Source organism: Ascaphus truei, chromosome 1 (genome assembly GCF_040206685.1).
Source record: "Ascaphus truei isolate aAscTru1 chromosome 1, aAscTru1.hap1, whole genome shotgun sequence".
Classification (NCBI taxonomy): Eukaryota; Metazoa; Chordata; class Amphibia; order Anura; family Ascaphidae; genus Ascaphus; species Ascaphus truei.
The window spans coordinates 520625533-520653056 of NC_134483.1; the positions used below are offsets into that span (position 1 = coordinate 520625533).

A 27524-nucleotide genomic window follows, 5' to 3' on the forward strand; every position below is an offset into this window, starting at 1 on the left:
TCATTAATAGATGCTAGAACAAAGCTTAGACAAACCCAGCTGGAGGACGTTGAAAAGGCCCTCAAATGGACCAAACAACTATACTATGACAAAGGCAACAAAGCTGACAGACTCCTAGCTAGTAAATTAAGAGGGATACAAAAAAGATCCCAAATAACGGCGATCAAGAGTAGGTCTGGTGAGATTCAATATAGTGAAAGCAAGATTGCAGCGGAATTCACAAGATATTACACAGAACTATACAACTTAAGAGCTAAAAACGGCCGACCTGTACCGATAGCGTCAGAATCTATAACTCAATATTTAAATAAATGCCAACTCCCCTCACTGACGGAGGAGGAAAACACAGTCCTCAATGCTGAGATCTCAAAAGAGGAACTGGAAGAGGCGGTCAAATCACTAAAGCTTACTAAGTCTCCTGGCCCTGACGGTTTCACAAATATTTACTATAAAAGGTTCTTGCCAACCCTATCCACGCATCTACTAAAAATATTCAATTATTTTATGGAAGGGAATCAAATCCCCCCAACAATGTCTCTAGCCAATTTGGCTATAATACATAAGGATGGCAGAGACCCGATGCAATGTGGAAGCTACCGTCCAATCTCCCTCCTCAATAGTGATCTCAAACTATATAGCAAAATTTTGGCAAATAGGCTAAACCCAATATTACCGAGGTTAATTAATATCGACCAAGTAGGATTTGTCGCGGGGAGACAAGCCTCAGACAATACCCGAAAAATAATTAATATCATTGACCATGTTCACCTCACAGGCACCAAAGCACTCCTGTTAAGCCTGGACGCAGAGAAGGCGTTCGATAGAATAAACTGGCAATTTTTGGACCAGACTATGCGCAAATTTGGCTTTAAAGACGCATACTTAGAGGGGGTCCGTAGACTATATCAAAACCCGTCAGCCACAGTGAAACTACCAGGGGGCAATAACCACAGATTCGAGATAACAAATGGGACTCGACAGGGATGCCCTCTATCTCCTCTCCTCTTTGCGCTAACGATAGAACCACTAGCATCAGCAATACGACTCAATACGGACATCCAAGGAATAGAAATTGGAAACAGGCAGCATAAAATCTCCCTATTCGCGGATGATGTCATACTAACCCTTTCCAAACCCCAAATCTCCCTACCCAACCTTCAAAAAGAACTCCGGGATTTTGGAAAAATCTCAGGATACAAAATAAACAATGATAAGTCAGAAGCCCTAAATCTAAGTCTGCCAGAGCCAGAGGTGAAACTCCTCAAACTAAACTTCAATTACCGTTGGAGCTCCTCCTGTATCAAATACTTGGGGGTTAAGATATCGAGGAACTACCAATCCCTATACCAACATAACTATCCGACTTTATTCCATAAAATCAAACAAGATTTAGAAAAATGGGGAGGTTATCAAATATCATGGATCGGGAGAATGGTCTCGGTTAAAATGAACATACTCCCTAGATTACTATACTACTTCCAGACTCTCCCGGTCCACATCCCTGGCTCGGAACTAAAAAATATCCAAAAACTAATCTTCCACTTTATTTGGCAAGGTAAAAAACCTAGAGTCCCTAGAACAGTTCTCTTGGCCTCAAGGGGGAGAGGAGGACTGGGAGTCCCAGACATCACAAAATACTACCTAGCCGCCCAACTGCGACAGGTAGTAGTCTGGAACGCAAACCCAAACCAATATTGTTGGCTGGATATTGAAACACAATATGCCGGAACGCCTTCACTGCCGGCTTGCCTTTGGTCCCTGAGCAAGGAGGACATGCAGAATAGCAAATTTAAACTAGGCCCAATGAGACACACATGGGAGACCTGGACGAAAAGCAAACTCAAGTACAAGCTCACAACACCACAATCTCAACTTATACCGATTCACAAAAATCCGAAATTCCCACCTGGCTGTGAGCCCAGACAATTTGACCAATTTCAAACCAAAAACATCAAGGTGATTGCCGACCTCTTGAGCTTCGGGGAGTTCCTGAGCTATCAAAACATACAAGCCAAATATGGAATAATAGGACTGAACGTGTTCAAGTATTTACAAATTCGACACTTTATCCAAACAATATCCCCAACATTGAAATTTCCCCCTCTCACAGGTTTCGAGCGGCTCTGCAGAGAAACAGCTCACCAGAAAGGTCTAATAACACAAATATGCGCGGAGCTAGAGAGGGGCACAGAAGCCCCCACACATGACTATATGCTGCATTGGGCAGCAGAATTGGACATAGTTATAGACCGAGAGGACTGGGAAAGTATTTGGGAAAATGCCTCAGGAACTTCTATATGTACCACAATCAGAGAAAATATCTACAAAATAATGTTCCGCTGGTATCTTACCCCAGCCAGACTAAATCAAATCTACCCCCTGGCATCCGATCTATGCTGGAGAGGCTGCGGTCAAAAGGGGGACATGGCCCACATTTGGTGGACATGTCCGGAAATTCAAAAATACTGGGAAACGACACAAAAATTAATAGAGGAGGTCACAGACCTCACAATACCCATTGAACCGCTGACCTACCTGCTGGCCGGGCCACTAGACTATCTGGACCGGCCAACAGGAAAATTAGTCTCCTTTATTCTTACGGCGGCCAGATGTGCGGTGGCTGCCGCCTGGAAGAAAGTGTCTCCCCCCTCCAAACAAACAATAATAAAAAGGGTGCAAGAAGTAATGGACATGGAGAAATTGTCGGCTTTCCTTAAAAGGTCCTCTACCTCATTCACTAATATTTGGGATCCATGGTACACCCACATGGCGCTCCTAAGACGAAACACCCCTTAACAGATCAGGGACCCAATGGACACCAAGATCCAAACCAGAACTGCCAAGAAGCTAGGGAATAAGACCTTTCCCCATTACACCCTCCCCACCCCCCCCCCACCCCCCCTCTCTTCTCTATCCCCTCTCTGTTTCCATGCTCGCGCCGCGCCGTTGGACCATATATGGTCAGGGAGACGTTGAGCCTTTCCTCTTTTCTTCCCAGTTAAGGAAAAAAAAAAAAAATGTGTATTAGACGGGCTTACTGTTTGTATTATCTATACCCTGTAATGTCATAACTGTCTAATAAAAAAAATTGAAACAAAAAAAAGACCTGGGATCAAAATGTAAAAGTTCACTTCTAAATTGCAGCCAGTGCAGGGATCTCCCAAACACAAACATGCACACAGAACTGCCCCTTTATTACCAGATCGACCAATTAATTTGATCAATATACTGCTAATGAAGATAAAAAAGGTAAATGGTGCACAACAAGAGGATTTCCTAACACATAAATAAATGCTTTATTTTACTTGATCATACTTTCAATAGCTTCATTAACAGTTAACCAAAGTCCTTACCATTTATCTTCATAGAATAACATCACCACATTCACATATTAAAGAGACTGTCCAAGCAGCACTTACATTTTAATTTTTAAAAAAAATTAAAAAAATTCAGCAGCTTCAATGTATTCTTATATCACTATGGTAACATGATCTATTGTTCCAGTTTGCAGCTCCAACTGCTGGCAATATTGGCAACAAATTATCCCAAACAGGGACGTGTTGCAAAAATCTTGCATTGCTAGGGAAGTGGCTAAAACCTGCTATATAAACCCAAGGAGGCTTTAAAACTCATTAAAATTGCATTAAGAGCTGAATAATATATGTATTTGTGAAAGAAAGCAGTAAGTACTATCTAATACTACAGAACTGATTTACTTGTAGGATATTGCATGGATTGCTTCTTTAAATGTCATCTTAAAGTGGTCAATAATGACATTGACTAACATTCAAGGTTGTGCAAGGACGCCCGTAGTAACAAGGCCACCTCCTGTCTTGTCACCACACGGAGGGTATATGGGGAGTGCACAGAAAGAAATATTATAGAAAAGGAAGATTTGCTGAAGGTTTTAATGGGCCGACGACGAATGCTGCATGGATGAAATGTACCGAGCTTTCAGACGGCTACTATCCTGGTGTCAGTGACAGCAGGTGTGACACAGCGCTACCCCATGCCTGATACGGACACCACTCACTAACCAAATATAAATGGAGAAACAAAGTGTTGCTGCTCACCTCTCGAAAGGTACCTCGGACGTCCCATAGCCGGTGGTATTCTGCGCCTCCCACTGGCGGCCGAACTGCTCCACTTTGTCTTGAAATGTTTCGGAGACGGATCCGAAGCACAGATCCGGGCGGCAGGCGGCCAGGCAGGGGTCAGGGAGAGCCAAGGACCGTTTCACATATTTGCTCCGTGCCTTCTCGTCCAGGGAACACCATCTCTCCAACAGCTGCAATGGATGTTGGATTTCAGAAGGGAATATACTCTCACTGGGGGTGAGGGGGAATCCTTTCATTTTGTTGTGTAACACAGGGGTGCGCAAAGTTTTTGGCGTGCGCCCCCCTGCCTGGGAGCCCCAGCGTTTGCAACCCCCCCTCGGTTTGAACCCAATGTCAAATGACGTTGCGGGTCATGTGACGTCACCCTGCAGCGCTGCCATGGCAACGCGGCACACAACCCCCACGGTGTCATTTGATGCTGCGTTGCCAGCAGGTAAGGGACGTTACAGAGGCCGCACGCCTCTCCCTGGCATTTAAATGCTTTGGGGAAGGGCGTGGGGCCTCTATAACCGCCGCGCCCCCCCCCTGCAAATCTTGCGCCCCAGTTTGCGCACCCCTGGTGTAACAGATGAAAACTGTGGGCATTTTTGTTATCCCCAATTAAAGTCTTCATGGTCATATTAGTGGAAATCCTCAAGGTTCCTTCAAGTGAGGCCTTGCTACTTCAACATATATAGTCTTGAGGAGTATTTGTATGTATGTGTGCGTATGTATGTGTGTATCTTTATTTACATAGCGCCATCCATGTACACCGTGCTTCACAGCAGTAATACACGGGACATAATAATATAACACATAATGACAATAAGTGCTTGAGACAAAAAGTAATATTAGGAAAAGGAGTCCCTGCCCCGAAGAGCTTACAATAAAAGTTATTTGGAAGGATAGGACTTTCACACACCAAACTGTAGCTGTAAAAAATGAACACCGAAAGGAAGCACTTTTTAGCATAAAAGCAGAATTGCTGGGAAGTGATAAAAGCTGGAGAACAAAAGTCTTTGAACCCATGAAGTGCCAAGGGCCGTGTTTATAGCATTTCTCATTTGTGCTCTTTGACCAGTTACTGTATAGATATAGAGCCTTGGCCTGGGGTTGGAATGGGGTTGGCCTGGGGTTGGAATGGGTTTGCCAGACTCCCAACTACCAAAAGACTTCAAAAGTACATCACACTGGTTCTCACATCCAGTGATCGAAGTAAGATTGTACAAAAAGGTACGGCGTATCACTACTATTTTTTAAACCCCCCTTGGTCAAAAGGACTGTGCTTCTCTGCCTTTCCCCTACGTTGTGATGGCACCTCCACCATAACCCCCTTCCAAGAGACGGCAATAAATGTCAACAGACCGCAGCACATAACATTCGGTGTGTATTCTCCACCTCATTACAAACAGCAGAGGCTGGCTCCAAGCAATGCCAACACACACAGAGCTGACCCGTGGTCATTACTAAACCGGTGCCCTGGATCTCACCCGCTGGGTTGCCAGGTCCCTGGTGTTTTCATGCTCCTCGGCCGGGCACGCGGCTTTAGCTGCAGCCGATTTCTTCTGCGAGTACAGCAGGAACGGCCCGAGTCTCCGGGAGGGGACCGGGTGCTTGGTTCTCCACCTGTGGATGGCCTGACTGTGCTGACTCGCGCGCTCCGAGTTCATCTTGGATAGAACTTCATCTAAATGCTTTGATTTCTTTATAACCTGCAAGCGACAGAGGATGGCATTTTTAGTTCAGAGATATGAGCCGATGTTCCCGCTGTGGGTTAGACGGACTTTATTTGTGAGGTGACGGTAAGCCATTCACTTGGATGGGCTGTGACGTGCCTTATGGCTTAGCACTGCTTAGTAAATTCTGCCCTTCATCTTTAAGACACCCTCTTCACAATTAACCACATATACAAAAGAAGGAAACAAAACACATAAATAAACAGAACGGGATTGCAAAGGCCTTGGGGAGCATTTGTTCTTTGCAATCGGAGTTGCCTAGTAATGGACCAACAAAATGTTTCATAAAGCAACAGTCTACGTTGTTCCTCCTGTCAAAAGAGAGAAGCCTCTGAAACACAGTATTACGTGTCTGGGAGGTTAAAATGAAGCTCTCCCCGGAGCCCAGTGCCATGTAAAAGTTACCACGGCACCTCAAAAATGTCAAATCCAGAGACCCGTATCGCATCACAGACGCATAATCTCATCAGCAACAGACTATTGCTCTATCACAGCGGCGGCCAACTCTGGTCCTCAAGAGCCACCAACAGGACAGGTATATCCTTGCTTCAGCACAGGCGTCTCATTCAGTCCCTGCTTCAGCACAGGTGGCTCAGACTGAGCCACCTGTGCTAAAGCAGGGATACCCTGAAAACCTGACCTGTTGGCAGCCCTTGAGGGCTGGAGTTGAGAACCCCTGGTCTATGAGAGTCTGCTTGCAGACAGACCTGCCACAACAGGTCTCCGAAACGGCAGCCTAAACCTTTGGGTGATCTCCCCCTTCAGGGTGGTCATATACTGGGTGCTGCCCTTCCCTGCTATCCCTATGGATATTTCCACCTGCGCTCTGGACATTGTGTGTTTTAGCTACGGAGTTTAGCTTGCGTTTTGCCTGCACATTGCTACTTCTGTTCCTTTTTGCGGGTATCGGGCACTAATCCACTTTATTATTGGACCGTTTAGATACAATGTTGCTATCCCTGTGGTTAGACTGTATGACAGCTTCTGTTTAGGTCACTGCGGTGAGCCATTAGCACAAGCGGTTCCAGGCAAGACGTGACTGGGGATTCACCCAGTTTGCATTTCGTGCTCTTTTTTTGGGGTCACAGGGTGTGGGTTCGGGTACATCTAGGTATACTCTAACGGTTTAGTGGCTCTTGAGAACACTTCCGAGCTGAAACGTTGAGACAATAAAACACCCTTTGTACATTGGAGTGCCTGTCCTGTTTCCTACTGTACACACACACACACACCTGTGTGTGTATGTGTGTGACACACAGACACACACATCTCCCCCCTGCAAGACGGACAAAGTAGTGTGTCTGTGCTGACGGGAGTCACTACGTGTGCAGCCTCCAACCTCAAGAAGCCTTTTTATATAAAGAATAGAGTTACACGACCAGTGGGGCCAGAATCCAATTCAAAACCCAGAAGGCTGCAGGGTTTTCTAGGAGCCACACAGCACGTCACTCTGCTTAATAACATATTCCTAAAGGAGCCATCATGATACAAAGTCTTTGTGCACAAACACGGGCGGGTCACCAGGGAACCTAATAAGGCCGCAAGACCGCTGGGAGGCAGGAAGGAAAGTGATAACGTTCACCGAGGGAAAACACAGCACAGCAACCACTGTCACTGTGTGCGCATGTAGGTGGTAATGCAGGCGGGCTCAACTCCACTCCCCCAGATCCTCCCAGCAGGTCAGGTTTGCAGGATATCCCTGCTTCAGCACAGGTGGCTCAATCTGTCCCTGCTTCAGCACAGGTAGCTAAATCAGAGGCTCAGTGTTCAAATGAGACACCTGTACTGAAGAAAACCGGACCTGTTGGTGGGGGTCTTGAGGACTGGAGTGGAGCACCCCAGGCGTTATGTATTGAGCGCCAATAATGTAAGCCGCGCCTTGAAACATGGATATTGTAACACAGGGAAATACAATAGGTGAATCAAACGTAAAAGCCTGAAGGGAGATGGGATCCCCGCCCTGGAGATCTCATTGTGGAGCTGCCTGAATAACATCCATGATTGAGTGAGTGTGGAGAATAGGTCAGTGAGTTCAGTCTGTGCAAGGTTACTTTACTATGCAATCAGTTGCAAACAGAGCCTATAGCTCTAGTAAGTAGCTTGATTTTATTTTTATTTTTTTAAGGCAGCTCACCTGGCCTCTTTCAATTTTTGCAGCCCAGTCCCTGTAATTGAAAGTAACCCTACCCAGGCGCCAGGCAAGATGCATTCCAATGTCACCCGAACATAAGGCGTTCTCTGTCTCACCTCGTAATTCTCTGCGATAAAAGGAAATTGCTTCGGCTGCAGAAACTGGGTCTTTGGTACGTCCAAGCCATCCTCCCCATATAGGAACTGGACCACACTGCCATCAGTGTCCCTCACCGAGAGGTCATATTGAACCACCAGACCTTCTAAATGCTTAATGATACACCTGCAAGAGAAGCCCTCGCCTTCTTTACAACACCACTCAAACAGGGGGATTTTTCCAGGAACACTTTAAGCAGATGCGGTCACCACTGAGGTTAGGGACCAATATGCAGGTTAACCCTTTGGCTGCTATGAAAAATATGCATGCGTTTGTCTTTTCAACAGTAGCAATGTAATTCGCCATTTTGCCGATCACTTCTTGCCCTCCAAACTAAACATTTTCTTTTTCTTACAGAGCATCGTATCAAAACGATTTCTCAAAGAAAACAGGGGGGATAACTAGGAAGTGACCATTTAACCATTTAAAAGGAGGTTGCAGTGTCACATAAAATGCCACAAAGATCAAATAATCCATCCAAAGCAGCTGCTTCTTAAGGAAACACTTTTTTTTTTTTAAACGGTTTGTGCTTCTTCAAAATATGTAATTAAAAAGGAGGTACAAATTACCCAGCTATAAAAATCACACAGATACCTAGCAAGCTCTAAGGAACCCCAACAATTACAACATAATATATATGTATATAAGTGTCAATTGGAGTATACAACAAAAAACAAAGAAGCCCAAAGCTACATCCAATATGACAAAAATATACAGTGAAATACCTATATATATCTTGAAAAAAAGGGTAATTTAGTTAAACCCTTTTCCTAAAGCATTTTACGCCTGCAAGCCACTTCAAGGCATGACCAAATATTGCAGGTTCTATCACTAACTATAGAGGTAAAAAAATTCTTATTTACAGGCATACCCCGCATTAACATACGCAATGGGACCGGAGCATGTATGTAAAGCGAAAATGTACTTAAAGTGAAGCACAACCTTTTATCCACTTATCGATGCATGTAGGGTACTGCAATCATCATATACGTGCATAACTGATGTAAATAACGCATGTATAACAGGCTTTATAGTCTCCCCGCTTGCGCACAGCTTCGGTACAGGTAGGGAGCCGGTATTGTTGTTCAGGACGTGCTGACAGGCGCATGCGTGAGCTGCCGTTTGCCTATTGAGCGAGATGTACTTACTCGCGATTGTACTTAAAGTGAGTGTCCTTAAACCGGGGTATGCCTGTACCTCTAAAGTTAGAGGAAGAATAATCGCATTGGATCTGTCACAACCAGCTTCATGGTGGCTCCTCCTGAATTTTAATCAGTTAGTGTTAGGACCTGCAATATTTGGTCATGCCATGCAGGCTTAAAATGCTTTGGGAAAGGGGTTTAACTAAATGACCCTTTTTTTTCAAGAGATGTATAATTATTTCACTGTATATTTTTGTCATATTGTATGTAGCTTTGGGCTTCTTTGTTTTTTGTTGTATACATTTAGCCACGCCCAGTAGCACTCCAATTGACACTTAAATACATATATACATATATTATGTGGTAATTGTTGGGGTTCCTTAGAGCTTGCTGGGTATCTGTGGGGTTATTAACTTTGTCCAGCTGGTCTCAGCTGTTTTGGAGGTTGGTGGCTCCTACGTCCCAGGGTTTAAGCTCGCCCCTCCCCACTTTCCAAGTGAGCAACACTTGCATGCAGCTGGTTGCAACAGATCCAATGCGATCATTCTTCCTCTAACTATAGAGGTAAATAAGAATTTGAATCAGTTAGTTGGCGTTAGGACCTGCAATATTTGGCCATGCCTTGAAGTGGCAGCAGGCTTAAAATGCTTCGGCCAAAAGGGTTTAACTAAATGACCCTTTTTTCAATAGATATATAGGTATTTCACTGTATATTTTTGTCATACCAGCTATAAAATCAACAGAAATAGAATCGCTAGCAGTTTGCTTGCACCTTTGCAAGGGTCTGCACCTTTAGGCCGCATCCATGGAGAGCGCGACGGCACGATCAAAATGCTGTGCCTCTATGTGGCAGGTCATAGAGCGCGCGACCACGCACACAATGCTCAGTGCCGGCGCTCGCGATGCGCAAGGAAACACATACATTTGTTTCTGTCGCGCGACGGCCCGGGTCATGTGAGCGTTTTTTTCAATGAGGGTGAACCAGCTCCATGACGTCTACCTAGAAAACGCAAATCGCTCCAGCTAGAGGCACGCGTAAAAGTGCGCGGTCGCCCGCACACCCACCATGGATGCGGCCATATAATGCTCCTGGCATAGAGTAATCTGCTCTTGGCATCTTGAAAGAGGAAACAAGTGAAGCACGGAATTAGAACACGGAACTAGAACACGGAACTAGAACACGGAACTAGAACACGGAACTAGAACACGGAACTAGAACACGGAGGGGCGCTGCTCACCTCTGCAGGTAGCCTGAACGACTTGTTTTCACAGCCGTGTCCACCAAGCCTTCTCTCCCAGCCATGCAATGAAAGAAGAATTCCTACAAAGAAATGCATGGACTCCTTTAGTGGAAGGAATAAGAATGGTAACATTTAAGTAAAAAGATGAAATTGCGTATGTGCGGAACTCACATTGGTTACAAGTACACGCTACATTAAAGAAAATCAAGTGCATACGTACACCAATTTATGGGAAAATGTTATACGTGTAGTCGTTGGCATGGCCTTTGCACAGACTACTTTTCGACACTTTAGTGGCACTTTGTATTTTGTGGTTTTGAGATTGATGTTCTATTCTAAACATGCCCAGTGCAAAACGTTTCATTCAGGTACATTTGTCTGTCTGACAAGAGAATAGTTCTTAAATAGAGCAGACGATGTATGCAGGGCTGTACATAGGATTGGTACAGACACTGTCCCTGTCCAGAGGAGCTTACAATCAATGTTTTTGTTGCCTGATGCACAGGGAGATAAAGTGACTTGCCAAAGGCTCCCCTCCTTCAATCTCAGTGTCATTGTGATCAGTCAGTGCCATTACTTACTGTGCGGTTCCTTCAGTTCCTGTAATAATGTGTAGGATTCTTGGGGGTAATACACAAAACTAATCTCGGTATTAGACAGTGATTTATTTTTTTTCATTGTAGCTCTACTTTTCCCTTCTATTTATGCCCGCTTCCCCTGTTCCACGGCTAAAAATACTATATGAAAAATGGCACTCAAAATTAACTATAATATATATTATAGTTAATTTTGAGTGCCATTTTTCATATAGTATTTTTATATACTATATATAAATATATATATTTTTTAAAGCAAGTAAATAATATATGTAGTGAGTGGGTGTATGGCTTTCTTATAGAAGACCAGTGACATTGCAATTTCATATCTGTCTGGGTTAAGCCCCGGCTTAAAACACTGTACAAAATAACTTACAGGAGGTTTGATGCCAGTGAGAAATCGGCCGGTCACAAACCCTCCTGACCGAGGCGTGAAGTCATAAGGCTGGAAACAGGGCAAAGATTTCCCAGAGGGCATCAGCGGCGGCCTGCGACCTTCCAACTCAATCTGACCCAGCAAGCACGAAATCTGCCAGGGCGAGACCAGAGAATTAGATGCACCATCGCAACAGCTCGAGAATTACTGTACACTTGTGCTTTACACAGGAAGTCACATCTAGGGGTCGCACAGGAAGTCACATCTAGGGGTCGCACAGGAAGTCACATCTAGGGGTCGCACAGGAAGTCACATCTAGGGGTCGCACAGGAAGTCACATCTAGGGGTCGCACAGGAAGTCACATCTAGGGGTCGCACAGGAAGTCACATCTAGGGGTCGCACAGGAAGTCACATCTAGGGGTCGCACAGGAAGTCACATCTAGGGGTCGCACAGGAAGTCACATCTAGGGGTCGCACAGGAAGTCACATCTAGGGGTCGCACAGGAAGTCACATCTAGGGGTCGCTTGCCTAACCCCCCGAAAATGCGAGCGCACTGCAAAACAGTGTTGAGCACACGCAGCTCTTTGTTGGGATGAATGAATATGTAGACACCAAATAAAACATTGGTGGGGACGATCCATTATCAAATCTGCTGACTAAGCCCCCACCTCGCGCCTGCTTCTACTGTCTTTTCTTTATTATTTCAAATAATTTTATTGGTTTAAGGAAAAATACCAGAGCACAAAAGGTAAGTAGGTTACATGGTACAAAAAAAAATTGGCATACAAGTCGGTTTCATACCCATAGGGTCACAAACAATATCATTTAGGGTGAGACTTTGTGATAAAGCCTGAGTGATTGGTTTGAACTTTATCTCAGTTCACCTGTTTTACCTTTGAGAGTAGATTGTGTACAAGATATAATAACTGAGATGAAGAAATAGGAAGAGCGGGGGGGGGGGAGGGGATGAAAGAGAAGAGAAGGGGGGGGGGGAGTCTCCTATCCGCCCCTAGTCACAGAGAATTGGCTCATGTAGAACCAGTTTTGGATACGGAGGCTGGTCTGCAGAAAGTATTTTTAACCCAGACATCCGTGTCCCATCTTGTCTTATCTCTCAAGCCAAGGGTCCCAGGTCTTGTGAAATTCGTCGATAGATTGGTTCAAGAAGGCTGTCAGTTTTTCCATAAACATTACATAATTTAACCGTTTCTCTACAGTCTGTCTATTTTGTTAATATGAATGAGATCAGTCGTCTTAACGGGTGGTCAATATTCTCTACTGGTTTAGCCAAGAGAAAGATTAGTGGGCCTATAGGAATTGTGAGTTCTGTTATCTGTCCCTAAGGATTTTTTGGACCATAGTCCAAAATTGTTGGATGGCGGGGCACGTCCACCAAATATGTAGCCTATCCCCCTTCTGTCCGCAGCCCCTCCAACGCAGATCGGAGGTCTCCAAGTAGATCTGACTTAGTCTACTTGGGGTGAGGTATCACTGGAATAGGATTTTATATATATATATTCTCTTTAGTTGATGTGCAGATGGAGGTTTTTGCGGCTGATATCCTCCCAGTCATCTCTATCTATTTCTAGATTGAGATCTTCAACCCATTTGCCCATATATTTATGATCGGGGGTATTTATTGACGACTCCATCCCCAAGTATATCTCCGAGAGGTATCCCTTCTGATAGATACCTCTCTTGAAGAGTAACTCAAAATTTGTGAGTTCAGGAAGACACGTGTCTGGGAGATTGAATATAGATAGTGTCGGATTTGGAGGAATTTAAACATATGAACATTTGGGGCTTCGTATTTGATGCAGAGTTCCTGGAAGGAGAGAATCTTTCCTTTTGTGATGAAGTCCTTAATTCTTTTAATATTTTTAGTTTGGAATTGGTCAAATTGTCTAGCTTCACACCCTGGAGGGAAATTTGGGTTGTTTAAAATAAGGGATAGTTGAGATGGGGAGGACATGAGTTTGTTTTTCGTTTTGGTTTTATTCCAAATATTCTATGTGCACCTCATCGACCCCAACTTGAACACCCTGGCACTGGATTCCCGGATCGTCGGTGACCAAAGAAGTGTCGGCAGAGAGGAGGCCCCAGCGTAACGGGACTCTAACGCATGCCAACAAAACAGGTCCGGGTCTGCGATCCAGATCACCACCTGCCTAAGCTGGCCCGCCTGATAATATGCTAATTGAGTGCAAATTAAAAGCCTTTTATTGACTTGTTAAAAATAGTATAAAGGGATCAGGTATCCGTGATCCATTTATTTATTTATAAAAATGTTTTACCAGGAAGTAATACATTGAGAATTACCTCTCGTTTTCAAGTATGTCCTGGACATAGTTAATATGACAAATAATACATGGTTACAAATACAGTTACATAAATGAACAGGGTACATAATGCGTATAAAAAATACATAGGTGTCAATTGTATCACCTATGCTGCTAATTTTTGTAGGTGATACAATTGACACCTATTTAATTTTTATACGCATTATGTACGTCACTACCATACGCATAGCGGAGTGATATATCCTTGCATTAGGGACATTATTTTCTTATCCGATATACTGTAGCTAGATTGTATTCACTGTCACAATTCAGCTCATACACATCAAGTGCATTTAGTGCATTATGGTTGGTGTCATTACTAATTCCACCATACCATATATGTTTTAGAAAAATAAGCATACATTAGTTGGTTGCTACAATCAAGCAACAATTTGTTGCTTGAGCCATATCAGACCAACGGTAACTGAGTTTTGTGTACAGTAGCCCTAACATTAATAGTGAGTAACTTTGTGTGTGATACAACTGGCTTTTCTCCCGCTAATGCGACTATCATTTGAATAGGAGTTTTCATTGGATAGCTAGTGGTTTTGCAGGGACAGGTCATGGATCACTGGTACCTGATCCCTTTATACTATTTTTAACAAGTCCATAAAAGGCTTTTAATTTGCACTCAATTTGCAAACTAAATCACAGTGAGTGCATGCAGTAGGGTTTCTTTTCTTTCCTCTACCAATTTTCACTTGCCCTACATTGCACCGCAGTGTATTTTCACTGACACCTTTCAATAGAGGCGGATGTCTTTCCCTTTCACCATTTATATACCGCCTGATAATATCTCAGCACATCCGGGACCCCATGCCTCCCCTCGCCCTGGATGCCAGCATAACCGACCTGGCCACCCTCGGTCTTTTATTTTGCCAAATAAATTGAACGATCCTACTTTGTAGCTCCTTTAGTTCATATCCTGGTATCTGGATTGGGAGTGTTTGAAAATAGTAGAGCAGTCTAGGGAGAATATTCACCTTTACTGATGCTATTCTCCCAATCCACAATATCTGGTGTTTACCCCAGGTTCGGAGGTCCTTTTTGATCTTGTCAAACAGGGGTGGGTAGTTGTGTTGATATAGGGCGCTATAGGATTTTGCAATATTGACCCCTAAATATTTAATATGGGAGGAGCTCCACTTGTAGTTGTAATAGTTTCATTTCTGGAGCTGGGAGGGAAAGGTTTAATGCCTCAGATTTTTCATTGTTGATTTTGTAGCCTGAAATGTTGTCAAATTCTGTTAGGAAAAATTGGAGATTTGGTAGGGATGTTTGGGGACTGGCTAAAAATAGTATTATATCGTCAGTGAATAGGGAAATTTTATAATTTACATCGCCAATTGTAATACCCCGAATATTTATACTGTATCATTTCGAATTCTTGAGGCAAGTGGCTCGATCGACAGAGCAAAGAGGAGGGGAGACAAAGGACATCCTTGTCTAGTTCCGTTTTTGATTTCAATCAAATCTGAGTTATTTCCTGGGAGTTTAATCAGGGCTGTGGAATCCCGATATAGGGCTCTAACCCCCTCTAAAAATGGTCCTGGGAATCCAAACTTCTGCATTGCTCCGTCCAGGAATGCCAAGTCTATCCTGTCAAACACTTTTTCAGCATCGAGGTTCAACAGGATAGCTTTAGTGTCGGTGAGGTGCACATGTAAAATCTTTCGAGTAATATCAGAGGCCTGTCTCCCCGATACAAATCCCACTTGACCTATATGAATTAACCTAGGCAAAAATCGGATTTAGCCTGTTTGCCAATATCTTGCTATAGAATTTTAGATCGGTGTTGAGCAGCGAGATTGGGCGGTAGCTGCCACACTGAAATGGGTCTCAGCCTTCCTTATATATTAGTGCTAGGTTTGCGGCAGACATGGCAGTTGGAATTGGGCTACCCCCCCAGGAAAGAATTGAAATCTCTAACATAAATGGGGAAAGAGTCGTCAAGAATTTCTTATAATATGCATTGGTTAGACCATCTGAGGTCTTTGCTATTTTCAGAGATTTTACTGCATTTGTAAAGCTCCTCCTGGGAGATTCTACCGTTAAGGACCTGTAACTCAGTTTCGGAGAGCTGAGGTAGTTTACATTCTTCTAAATATTTCGAGATGACCTCTGAGTTTGGGGGATTTCTGAACGACAATCTCAGATTGTATAATTTTGTATAGAATTTTGTGAATTCATGGGCTATTTCGTTACCTTTGTGGGTAAGAAGCCCATTCTTACAACGAATTGCGGTGATGTGGAATTTAGCTCTCTCACCCCTAAGTTTGTTGGCTAGGAGCCTGTTAGCTTTGTTTCCCTTATCGTAGAATCGCTTATTAGTCCATTTCAGTGCTCTTTCTACATCCTCCAGTTGGATTTGTCTTAGTGCCGTCCTGGCCGCGTTTAGGGATTTATGTAGCTTTTTTGATGAGTTAGTATTGTATTGTTGTTCCAAATTTAGAATCTTATCTGTGAGTTATTTATGTAACTTTAATTTGCTTTTTTTTTTCTTATATAAAGCGATGGAAATGAAATCTCCCCTTATCGTCGCCTTATGGGCTTCCCAGAGCATTGATGAGGCCGTTACAGATCCCTTGTTTATATTAAAATATTCGTTAAGTTTTATTCTGTTCTCTATCTCGGGGTAATTTAGAAGGGAGTCATTTAACTTCCATCGGAAGGAGTTACTTTTTACAAAGGGTAGGGAGAGAGTCAAATCAATTGGAGCATGGTCTGACCAAGTGATCGGCCCTATGTCCTAAGAGAGAAGATGCGTGTAAAATATTTTTAGTTATAAGGAAGTAGTCAATTCTAGAATAGGTCTGGTGGGGGTGGAATAGAATGTATAATCCAATTGGCCTTGGTGTTGGGCCATCCAGACGTCTGTCAAGGAGAATTATTTTATGAGGTCTGTAAAGAAAAGAAAAAAAATTCCGTTTTTTGGGAGTGAGTGGATTGTTGGGTGGCCTGGGATAGTGGATTTGTCCAGCTCAGGCGAGAGGACCATATTCATATCTCCGGCAATTATTAGTGAAGATAGGAATTTAGGACCAATTGATTCCAAAACCCGAGCCATAAAATCACCCTGATTCTCATTTGGTGCGTAGAGGTTCAGTAATGAGACCTCTGTGCCTGCAAGGGAGCCATAAAGTATTAGAAATCTACACTCAGGATCTGAGATGACTTATTGGGTCGTGAAAGGGACACCGTGTTTAATAAGAATTGCCACTCCTCTGTTTTTGCTAGAGAATGAGGCAAAGTATGCCAGAGGGAAAATGCTCCTGAATATGGTGGTGGGGAGAGGGTGGGAGGGTCGCGGGCAGCAAAGTGGGTCTCTTGTATAAATATGATATCCCCCATCATTCTTTTAAGTTCTTGTAGGGCAAGTCTCCATGTTCTACGGGGAATGCAGACCCTTAACATTGAGAGAGACGAGTTTCATCGAGGACAGGCTAGTCATGGGTCCAAAGATTCAAGAGAGATATTGGGCCTTCCACTTTCCCACAGTGGGGGCCTTTGTGTACTTCTGTTTCAGTTTGAGTTAGAAAAATATTGGGTGTTTAACTTTCAAAGGAAATATATTGGCGGACAGGTGGACAAGAGAAGAAAGCTGGGAAAGGGGGGGTGGGGAAATGAGGGGGAGGAAGGAGAGAGGGGTGGCACAACGGGTGCCCCAAAGTGTAAACCTCAGTCCCGAAGGTGACAAGGTGGTCGGGCCTATTGCCCTTGAGAGACATTCCCAGAATTTTACAGATTCTACATCAACATCAGAGCGATTGGGGGGTGGGGGGCAGGAGAGGGAGGAGGGGGAAGAGGAAGGAGGGGGAAAGGGAAGGAGGGAGGAGGAGGGAGAAACTGGGAGGAGGGGGAAGGATGAGGTATAGACCAATGTTAAAATGGGTTCAAATATTGCAACATTTATATGGTTTGTAAGGATCCAGAGAGACCTTTGTTCTAGTGACATTACAAGTAAACACACCTAAATTCCTAACATTCAGCTCTCTGAGCGCAGAAGATACAGACATCTAGAATGGGAGATTTTCAATACAGATATAAATTGCATACCTTAGTCAGAGTGGGGGGAGGGGAAGGGAGAGAGGGGGGATGGGGAGAGACGGGGGTTGGGGAGAGAGGGGGGATGGGGAGAGAGGGGGGATGGGGAGAGAGGAGGGCTGGAGAGGAGTGGGAGGGTGGGGGAGGGCTGGAGAGGAGGGGGAGGGTGGGGGAAGCAGGGGGGTCTACCTAAGGAAAAGCTATTAACCAAAGTAAATAGGAGCCTCTTATTTTCTGATAAATATATAGGCACATTCATAGACTCTTATTTCCTGGTAATCATATTCATAGGTAAAAGAGGAATTTGGTTCCAGACATTAAAACATAGGTTTGGGAATCTTAACACTTTATAACAATACACATCATTGGAACTTGGGATGTAGGAACAGAGTTTTACAGATAATGAAACTCGTATTTTGAATAGTTTGCTGCCATAAACGGGAGATAGGGGAGGGGGGTAGGAAGACTGATGGTGTGGGGAGGGGGGGGGACAGGTAGGAGGGGAGGAGGGAGGTAGGGAGGGCGTGGAAGGGGGAGGCCGTGAGGGTGAGTGCTCAGGCTCCTGTGGATTGAGAATATGGTCTGCTTTACATCAAACTATCTGGGAGTCCTGGGATAACTTGGATGTAGGCACAGTTTGAACTAAAGATGTACATAGAGCAGAACGCAAAAAAAACTTTGTGACAAACAGGGAGCATTGATCGTTAATGGACCCGCGGGGGGGGGGGAAACCGGGGAGGGAGAGGGGGTGGGAAACTGGTTAGAGGGGGTGGGGGCGGGTAAACCCCATCCAGAGAGAGTGTCGTGGCTCAAACCTGGAGTTGTCGGTACACTCTCAGGGTTCGGAGGAGGGCTTCATAGATCTCGCAGTCCCCGCGTCGTCTCGGAGGGGGCCGAGACAGAAAGGGCTTCTTGGCTTGAGGTTTGGACAGTTGAGCTGGCCCCCCCAGCTCGCCCCACCCCCTTAGGTCCCAAAGACCCTAGCTGCATTTTGGTGGTTGGACAGGACAGGGCCCAGGACCGCTCTCGCCACCAACCGGGGAGGGGGGAGGGAATATAGATCCTCTCCGGCTCACCCGAGGAGAAAAACAAACGGAAGAACAAGGAGGGGAGGGCCGGATCCTCGGCAGCGCGCCTCTCTTCGTCACCGTCTGGTGGGACCGGTCGGGTTCTTGCTGGCAATTCCGCTTGTATTCCTTCGAGGAGTAAAGGGAGCAGCCGAGGCGGGATCCCCGTCATCAGCTTTGTCAGGTATGGTCATATTCTGAGCCTTAGTGGTTCTATAAGGCTTAGCGCCCGCAGCCGCTGGGCTCTAGCGTGTGGGTTCTAGCTCTTGTTTATGGGTGGGTGAAACGGATCGCCGTATGTTTCACCAGCGCCTTCTGCATTCCAGAGAGGAACCGGGAAGGCGGGGAGCCGGGTAAATGTAGTTTTTTGCAGTGGGGGGGGTCTTTCTCCCTCCCCCACACCTCCGTCCCCCCAGGTATCGGGCATCTCGGGCAACAGGGGGAGAATGTTTTTTATTTTTGGCACAAATAGGCTGTCCGCTGTCACTCACCAGCCTTTGATGGTCTTTGGCCTGCCAATCTCTCCGAGACCCGAAGTGGGCCCATATTGTGGTCTGGCCTTTGATCCCGTGAAGGCTTCTCCTGTGGATTTGGAACAGATATGCCCAGGGATCTAAGGAAAAGACTAGTCTCCTCAGGGTATCTGATGGTCACATATTTTCCATTTTTTATTGTGATCAATTTGAAGGGCAACCCCCACCTATACTGGATACCTTTGTCTTACAGTTGTAGGGTGAGGGGTCTCAGCTCGCGTCGCCTGGCTATAGTAACTTTAGATACGTCGTTCGAATATGATATCCCCTATATAGATATGATTCTCTCTTTTGCGGAGTAATAGTGGAATTTCACTACGACGTCTCTCCTCTGCTTGGGATCTTCGGATCTGGGGCCCAGAGCCCTGTGGGCTCGATCAAATTCAAGTTTGCAGTCTTTTAGCTCAGGGACTATTGCGGTGAAAAGCTTTGTAAGGTACATTTGGAGATTCTCCGTACATTTGGAGATTCTCCGTCTGTACTGTCTCCGGAATATTTCTGACTCAAATGTTTATCGAGTTTATCTCGTGGCTTAGGCATGTGATTTCATCCTCTGCAGTAGATTGCTGCTGAAGGGCCTACTCAATTTTAGATTCTAGTCCCTCTATTCTTTGGGTCAGTGAGGATATATCTACACTAATTTCGCTGATAGCGTTCTTCAGATTATCCTGAAATCCCTTTCTCATTTTGACGAAAAGGGCATCCATATATTGTTTTGTGAGCTCCTCTCCTTCAGCGACTGGGGGTGCTTGTTCCCGGTCTTTATCGGGCGGCACACGTGCTCAGTCGTCATCTTGGGTATCCAAGTCCGGACCCGCGGAGCACGGTGTTACCTCAAAGTACCGGGAAACATCTTGGTTTGCTTGCCTTTTTATTTTGCTGGTCATTTCTAGGCTTCATGGGCGACATCTTTGTCCAGAAAGTAGGGTGGATAGAATCGGAAAAAAGCTTTCTTTAATGCGATGCTATATGAGGGTCTCAGGAGCTCCTCTTCTAGTCGACCTTCCCCTGTGACATCACTGGACGTCTTCCGCTTCTACTGTCTTTTAAACACCAACAAACATAAGATAACCCATGAATGTGGGGAAAGACCCTTCAGGTCTCTTGTAGGCACCATGCAAAATCAACAAGGGTTTATGTGCCGGAGGAAACCAAGAGCTTCATGGGAGGTCCCCTGGTGGCAATGGAAGGGGTAATGGATGAAGTCAGGCAGGAGAAGAGCTACAAAGTGTTTGGCACATACCTGCATGGTATTCACTGTGGATCCCTTGGCTCCCGACTGCACCATCAGCTGTAAGTTGTTCTCTGGGAAATGCCTGTGAAGGCCAAGCGGCATACACACCTAGAGGACACAGAATATGAGCGAGTGGCCACGATCACACAACACAAACTTCTGCTGCTGTTTAATTCCCGGAGAACACGGGATTTCTCACAGCTTCTGAAATTAAAAAGGTCCATATTGGGACACAAATGACCCAAAGCTCATGCTCAATACCAGCAGATGTATTTTATGTGGGTGCTCCTCAAATAGGTACACATTATCCCTGAAACACTTATTACAAGATAAACCATCTATAAATTTGCTGCAGTGGGGTGGGGTGGGGGTCACAGGGAAAATTTTATAACATGAGATGGACGCAATTCATGAGTATCAATGAGGGAAGAAGTGTTTGATGCACAGAAACTCAATGAAACACAAGTATCTATGTTGAACTACAGAGATAATTTATTTACTTCATATTGAAAACCGTTATGGTTTAACAAGCTAGAGAGCCAATAAATAAATAAAAAATGTGATGCAACGCAATGAAGTGAATGCCAGCGCTAGATTATATGTAAAGAGATTATTCATTTATACAAAAGCCATATACTAAAAAAGGGAACATGGGACTCCAACGCATTTTGCGCCCAGCTTGGCACGTTGCCAAAGAGTATGGTTTAATAAGCTATACAGAGAACACTTATTCCCACAATAGATGGGCAAGTGTAGTAGCAGGTCCATGGCAGCTAGTCCCAGGAGAACACCATATATATAGCAGACTACATGAGCACTCAATTACTGAACACATCTATTGGTGGGGAGACCAGTGGTTCCAAATCACTCCTCAGGACCTACCAACCAACGAGCTACTTCTTGTTCAAATTGGGTGCACTCGCTTGTGCAAATGGACTGGTAACCAGATCTGGCCGGCGGTCCCTCGGAAGAGGTGTAAAAAAAAAAACCTGCGCTGGATATGAAAAGGTAAATCTAACCTTGTTGATTTCATTGCTAAACTGGTTGACTCCCTCCTTGAACTTTAAATCCACCATGTTGAAATCTCTCTGGTCTTTGGCGAGATGAGCATCTTGCCACTTTCCTTGGGTCTCGTCATCAGGTGCCATTTCTGACAAGTTGAAGGCAGCTCTGACAGCCTGAAAGTTCAACAGAAATTATAGCAGCAAATGTCCCCGAGGGCACAGGGGGGTAACACCCCACTCCCATCCCCGGCTGCAAGACTGCACCACTGGCGTTTGTATCTCAATCCCTTAATTGTAATCTACTCGTCCTTAAAAATGGATGATCTCAGTGGGGGATTGTGTGTAACACCGCAACGCTTGTTGCACCGATTGAGATTTATCCAAACCCCTTCCCTGGCAGGAGCCAAATAACAAAAAGCTACCAATTATTAGTGCAATATTTACGTTGCAGGATATAGGATCACACAAAACGGAAGTCTCCGATGGTAATATGGACTTACCTGTGCACCACAGTGTGTGGAGCTCTCGATTATCTTCTGTCTTTTGACGTTTGCGTAGGGTCTGACCAGTATGTCTTCCACGCCTACAAGGCAATATCAAGAGTGTTTGTAGAGGGCACATTTAATAATAATACAAGAGGACCACTATAAGACCTTCTGAGGCCACTGCGGCTACTTTATACAATTGCACGAGACACCCAGTGATACTCAGCAGACTTTATATTTACACGGCATGGCAGCTCCGCTCTGAACTCAACGGTCAGCACTTACACTCCCCTTTGTGGTTTTTATTCTATGCATTTTTTAGTTGTGTGATTAAGCTTATTGCATTTATATAGTTTGTTGTGTCAGTGGCCTTTGCCACCTGACTCATCTTTATTCCATTTTTTGGGGGGGGTTATTGTTTAGTTGTATATATAAATCAGTTATATATATTTTTATTATTAAATTATTTGTTAAACTTTACACTTGTATTTCAATTCTACTTGGTCGGCTCATAGACCATTGTTTCGGGTCCTCGTTTGAACTTTATGCAGATCTTTGCTATATATTATTAACCCCTGGTGCGCTGTGTGCATCTTTCTTATCGTTCACCTCAATCATTCTAACTAGAAATTCACTGTGCAAGATTCTAATAAAGGTTCAACTCAAAAGGCCGCCTTTTCCAGCCTGGGAGGTTCTAGTTCCAGTGGAGAAATAGCCGTTCTACTCGCGCCCGTGATGTTAGCTAAGTCAATACCTTATTTTCAACCTTAATTACTCTGTAAGTACCATCGGACCTCCTTGCAACCGTCAGGATTAATGTCATTGTTTCATGCAGCAAAATTGCATCGTAATATCAAATATTCTATTCCTGCCCAACCCAGCAGCCCCACTGTTGCTCCTCCACCACCCACTTTGCCAAGTAGCAATTGTGACCTCCTCTCCCGCTTACCACCGATTCCCACAGGCTTTCAATGCAAAGTGATGCCGGCTGTGCGCATGCATCCACTCCCACACCGTACATATCCATGGAGACAAGATCCCATTCTCACCCATTGTGAACCCTCTGTACAGCTGCAAATAGGCAGTGAAGAGACGAGCCAGGCAGGTGAGCAGCTTTCCGCTGGTCTCGCCGCCATATAATTCATAGCAGCAGTGGACCAGGCCAAAGGAAGAGCTTCCATAGTGAGCTTTGTCCAGGACACCGCAGAGCAACTCGCCTTTCCTGATGATAACCTGGGGGTTGGGGGTAACAGATTGGAAAGATCTTGGTAATAGCATTAATAGAGGGCAATAGCACATGGGGACAGCATGAAAAGTGCCCCTGTGACTTATCTCTTAGTGAAAAACAAGCCTCGCCTGAGTTTAGAGAACCAATGTAATGTCTCTCGGCATAATAATCCAGGAAGCCAAAAGCACAACCCGAGGCAGGGCTGAAACATTGTTTGTCTTCCCCTCTCTGCTCAATTACTTTGTCCCCCAATTCTGATACCTACACTATTTTAGAACAATGACTTGGATACTCCGGTGCTATTTGGAACACAATCTGTTGTAATACTATTCGTGGCACTGCTTTGGGAGCGCCGATATGGACGTTGGCGACTTTACTTCGGGAAGCTGCCCCATGTTTAGCTATTTACCTAGAATGTATGTGTCCACGAGTCCCCTGCAACAACAAATAGTCTCAGCAAGTATCTTCCAGGTGTTTTATCCGCCTCCCTCCCGGCTGATTAATAAAAACCCCTCTGTGAGCCTGTGTTCCCCTATTTAATATGGTATGAAGTTGTCTTCTGTCCTGGAAAACAGAGCGGGTTACTCCCCCAGAACTTAAGACTTCTAGCTTTGCAGCAGATTTATTATGGGTCTGGGGGTCCCTCCTCAGCATCTAATGCGGGAAGCAGATTGTATAAAAATATCTGAAAGTTAAGCAAAAAAGGCAGAGAATAAAACAAAAGGGACCCTATAAAAGATGGTGTACCTGGAAATTAAATCGACATATTATGGATTTTGTAAACACAAATAATTGCATGCAATGGCATTTCCTCTGTGTACAAGGGTGAGCAAAAAGCAAGACATCCTCGGGCCCAAATACTAGAACAACCTCAGTATTAAAACCTGGAGCCAGCCATCACCAGACTATAGCCCTTTACGAATTTTTTAATTGTAAACCCAAATTCATTTAATATATGTCCTATACCTCTATGGGAAAGGAACAAATCAGAAGTAGATTCCAGTCTGTTGGTGACATGGAGCCAGGGTGGCAATACTGCTCCTTTAGCTCCGGACAGGAAAGTCCCTTTAAATTCCTCTGCAATATTATGAAGATACGCCCTTTCCTGTTGCTCGACTGCTAAAACTGACACAGACCCTCATTCTCTCCCGTCTCGATTACTGTAACCTCCTACTGTCCGGCCTTCCTGCCTCTCACCTGTCTCCCCTACAATCTATCCTAAACGCTGCAGCCAGAATCACTCTGCTCTTTCCTAAATCTGTCTCAGCGTCTCCCCTGCTGAAATCCCTCTCCTGGCTTCCTATCAAATCCCACATCTCACACTCAGTTCTCCTTCTCACTTTTAAAGCTTTACACTCTTCTGCTCCTCCTTACATCTCAGCCCTAATTTCTCGCTATGCACCATCCCGACACTTGCGTTTTTCTCAAGGATGTCTTCTCTCTACCTCTTTTATATCTAAAGCCCTATCGCGCCTTAATCCTTTCTCACTGACTGCCCCACACCTCTGGAATGCCCTTCCCCTTAGTACCTGACTAGCACCCTCTCTATCCACCTTTAAGACCCATCTTAAACCTCCTTACGGAGCATATGATTAGCTCCGTGGCTGATACTATACATCTCTTACATAAACCTTGGCCCCTTGCAGATGCACTTACCAGAACGCCCTCCTACTGTCTCTGTACGTTCTTCCTACTTACCAATTCGATTGTAAGCTCTTTGGGGCAGGGACTCCTTTTCCTAAATGTCCCTTTTATGTCTGAAGAACTACTTCCCATTAGGTGTTATTTGTATTTATTATTTATATGATTATCACTTGTATTACTGCTGTGAAGCGCTATGTACATGAATGGCGCTGTACAAATAAGCGTCATGCATATGTTCTGGGATTTAATGTTTAACCCCTTCGGTGCCAGAGGAGCGCACCATGCAGAGTGTCCCCCTTAAGACCACACTACTCCCTTTAAACAGTTCAGCTGAAAACAAAAATGAATTAAGTAGAAATAGCCGCGTTAGTGCAGTTGCGATAGCGTAGAGTAAATGAGTCATTCAGTATTAGGCGATACCTTCTTTTATTGGGACTAAAGAGAAAAATAGGGTGCTCAAACCCAGGACGACTCCATCCAATTCAACAATGATAAACATTTAACCCTGGAGATACCAGTGGGAGTGGGTGGTAAATAAAGACTTGTAAGTCCTCAAAGACATCTGTCACACTAAACCATGAAAGTCTAGAGACCATAAACCCTACTCACGTCATCTCCAGGGATGATGGACAGGCGTGCCAGCCATGAGGGATCCGGAATCCAGATAGAGACAGAAGGAAAAAACGAATGGCGCACAGCCAGGGAGCCAGGTGTGGAGTAAAACTGCTTCTTTATTGGTGCATGCAGCGAGACAAGTAATCCCCTTGGTGGGACAAAGACAGGAACCTCCTACGCGTTTCGGACCTGGGGGTCCTTTATCAAGGAGTGTGGGATGTGCTGGGATAAGGCACCTTATATACCTGGTTAATGATAGGTAAATTGAAGAAATCTGCGCAAGATTAGCACATTCGCCCCGTGCGCATGCGCGTGACGTCACTCATGGCGCCGCATCCACTACCCGAGGGATTGTGGGTAAGAAGCGCCCATAGTGAATGTCCGCGCATGCTCAGAATGGAGCGTGAGGCCAACAAGGCTTATCCGGTCTGTATGTCTACTCCTGCCCATAGTGACGTCACCGCGGGACTCTGATAGGCCGATACATGTCGCTGCATCACCAATGATAGTGCTGGACAGCCGACATTGCACCAATCACATCAGATCCCCTGCGCTCACACTAAAGGCTATCGTAGTATACAGGACCTGGAATGAAAAATATATAAAACGCTAACTAATACCCCACAGCAGGGACAAATCAATATAATCACATTATTAGATGTAGCTGCTGTAAGTGGTTATACTTATCCATGCCAATCCCACATATAAAAGACATACAGTTTGACATATATCACACCTTAAAAAAAAAAAAAAAAAAAAACAAACAATCCCCATTATGCATTGAATATGCATTTTGAAACATTGTTCGAAACAAGTATTTATAAAAGAATTAAATTAAAAACAAAATATACAATTAGCAAGACTTTTTTGTATGTCTTCTCTTCAATGTCCCCAAGGTTGAGGAAGAACAAATGTATGATACTTTTATACAAGCAATTATTCATTATAAAGCTCTAATTCACTATTAAACAATCTACATAATTGATATAGCATAAGCAAGTTGTATTTCCAACTGATGGCGACTTACAGTACTTAGTATTATAATTACAATTTTATAGTTGTGATTTATACCACTACCATATAGTTTATAAATTTTGAAAGGGTTCCCCAATTGTTTTGAGGTAAAGTGCAACCTAGTCAAAGCAAGACCACCATGAAATATCTCAAACAGAGGAAACAGTAGTATGCTTGGAAAATAATGCCATTATATTCTGTCTGAGACTATTTTAATACAGTTAGTTAATGTTTTTGCAAAAAATGGGACAGGTTCCATTCTACATTTAGACCGCAGGGAGTTCTGGTCTGAAGCATGAATATCCAGTAAGCCTCCCTGCGGTCCAGGAGGTAATTATAATACTAAGTACTGTAAGTCGCCATCAGTTGGAAATACAACTTGCTTATGCTATATCAATTATGTAGATTGTTTAATAGTGAATTAGAGCTTTATAATGAATAATTGCTTGTATAAAAGTATCATACATTTGTTCTTCCTCAACCTTGGGGACATTGAAGAGAAGACATACAAAAAAGTCTTGCTAATTGTATATTTTGTTTTTAATTTAATTCTTTTATAAATACTTGTTTCGAACAATGTTTCAAAATGCATATTCAATGCATAATGGGGATTGTTTGTTTTTTTTTTTTTTTTTTTTTTTTTTTTTTAAGGTGTGATATATGTCAAACTGTATGTCTTTTATATGTGGGATTGGCATGGATAAGTATAACCACTTACAGCAGCTACATCTAATAATGTGATTATATTGATTTGTCCCTGCTGTGGGGTATTAGTTAGCGTTTTATATATTTTTCATTCCAGGTCCTGTATACTACGATAGCCTTTAGTGTGAGCGCAGG

At 44.2% G+C, this 27524-nt stretch overlaps 1 protein-coding gene across 1 annotated transcript in view; it reads right to left on the minus strand.

Moving 5' to 3' along the window:
* The window catches only part of POLR1A (RNA polymerase I subunit A), a 125913-nt gene that overhangs the window by 56247 nt on the left and 42142 nt on the right, over nucleotides 1-27524 (minus strand). The window contains exons 15-23 of the mRNA XM_075567274.1: nucleotides 23233-23416; nucleotides 22199-22281; nucleotides 21714-21872; nucleotides 20704-20802; nucleotides 11476-11628; nucleotides 10501-10583; nucleotides 8081-8246; nucleotides 5588-5809; nucleotides 4074-4288 (exon numbers count right to left, since the gene is read on the minus strand). Of these exons, the coding sequence (XP_075423389.1) occupies nucleotides 4074-4288; nucleotides 5588-5809; nucleotides 8081-8246; nucleotides 10501-10583; nucleotides 11476-11628; nucleotides 20704-20802; nucleotides 21714-21872; nucleotides 22199-22281; nucleotides 23233-23416 (1364 nt within the window). The remainder of the gene's footprint in view (nucleotides 1-4073; nucleotides 4289-5587; nucleotides 5810-8080; nucleotides 8247-10500; nucleotides 10584-11475; nucleotides 11629-20703; nucleotides 20803-21713; nucleotides 21873-22198; nucleotides 22282-23232; nucleotides 23417-27524) is intronic.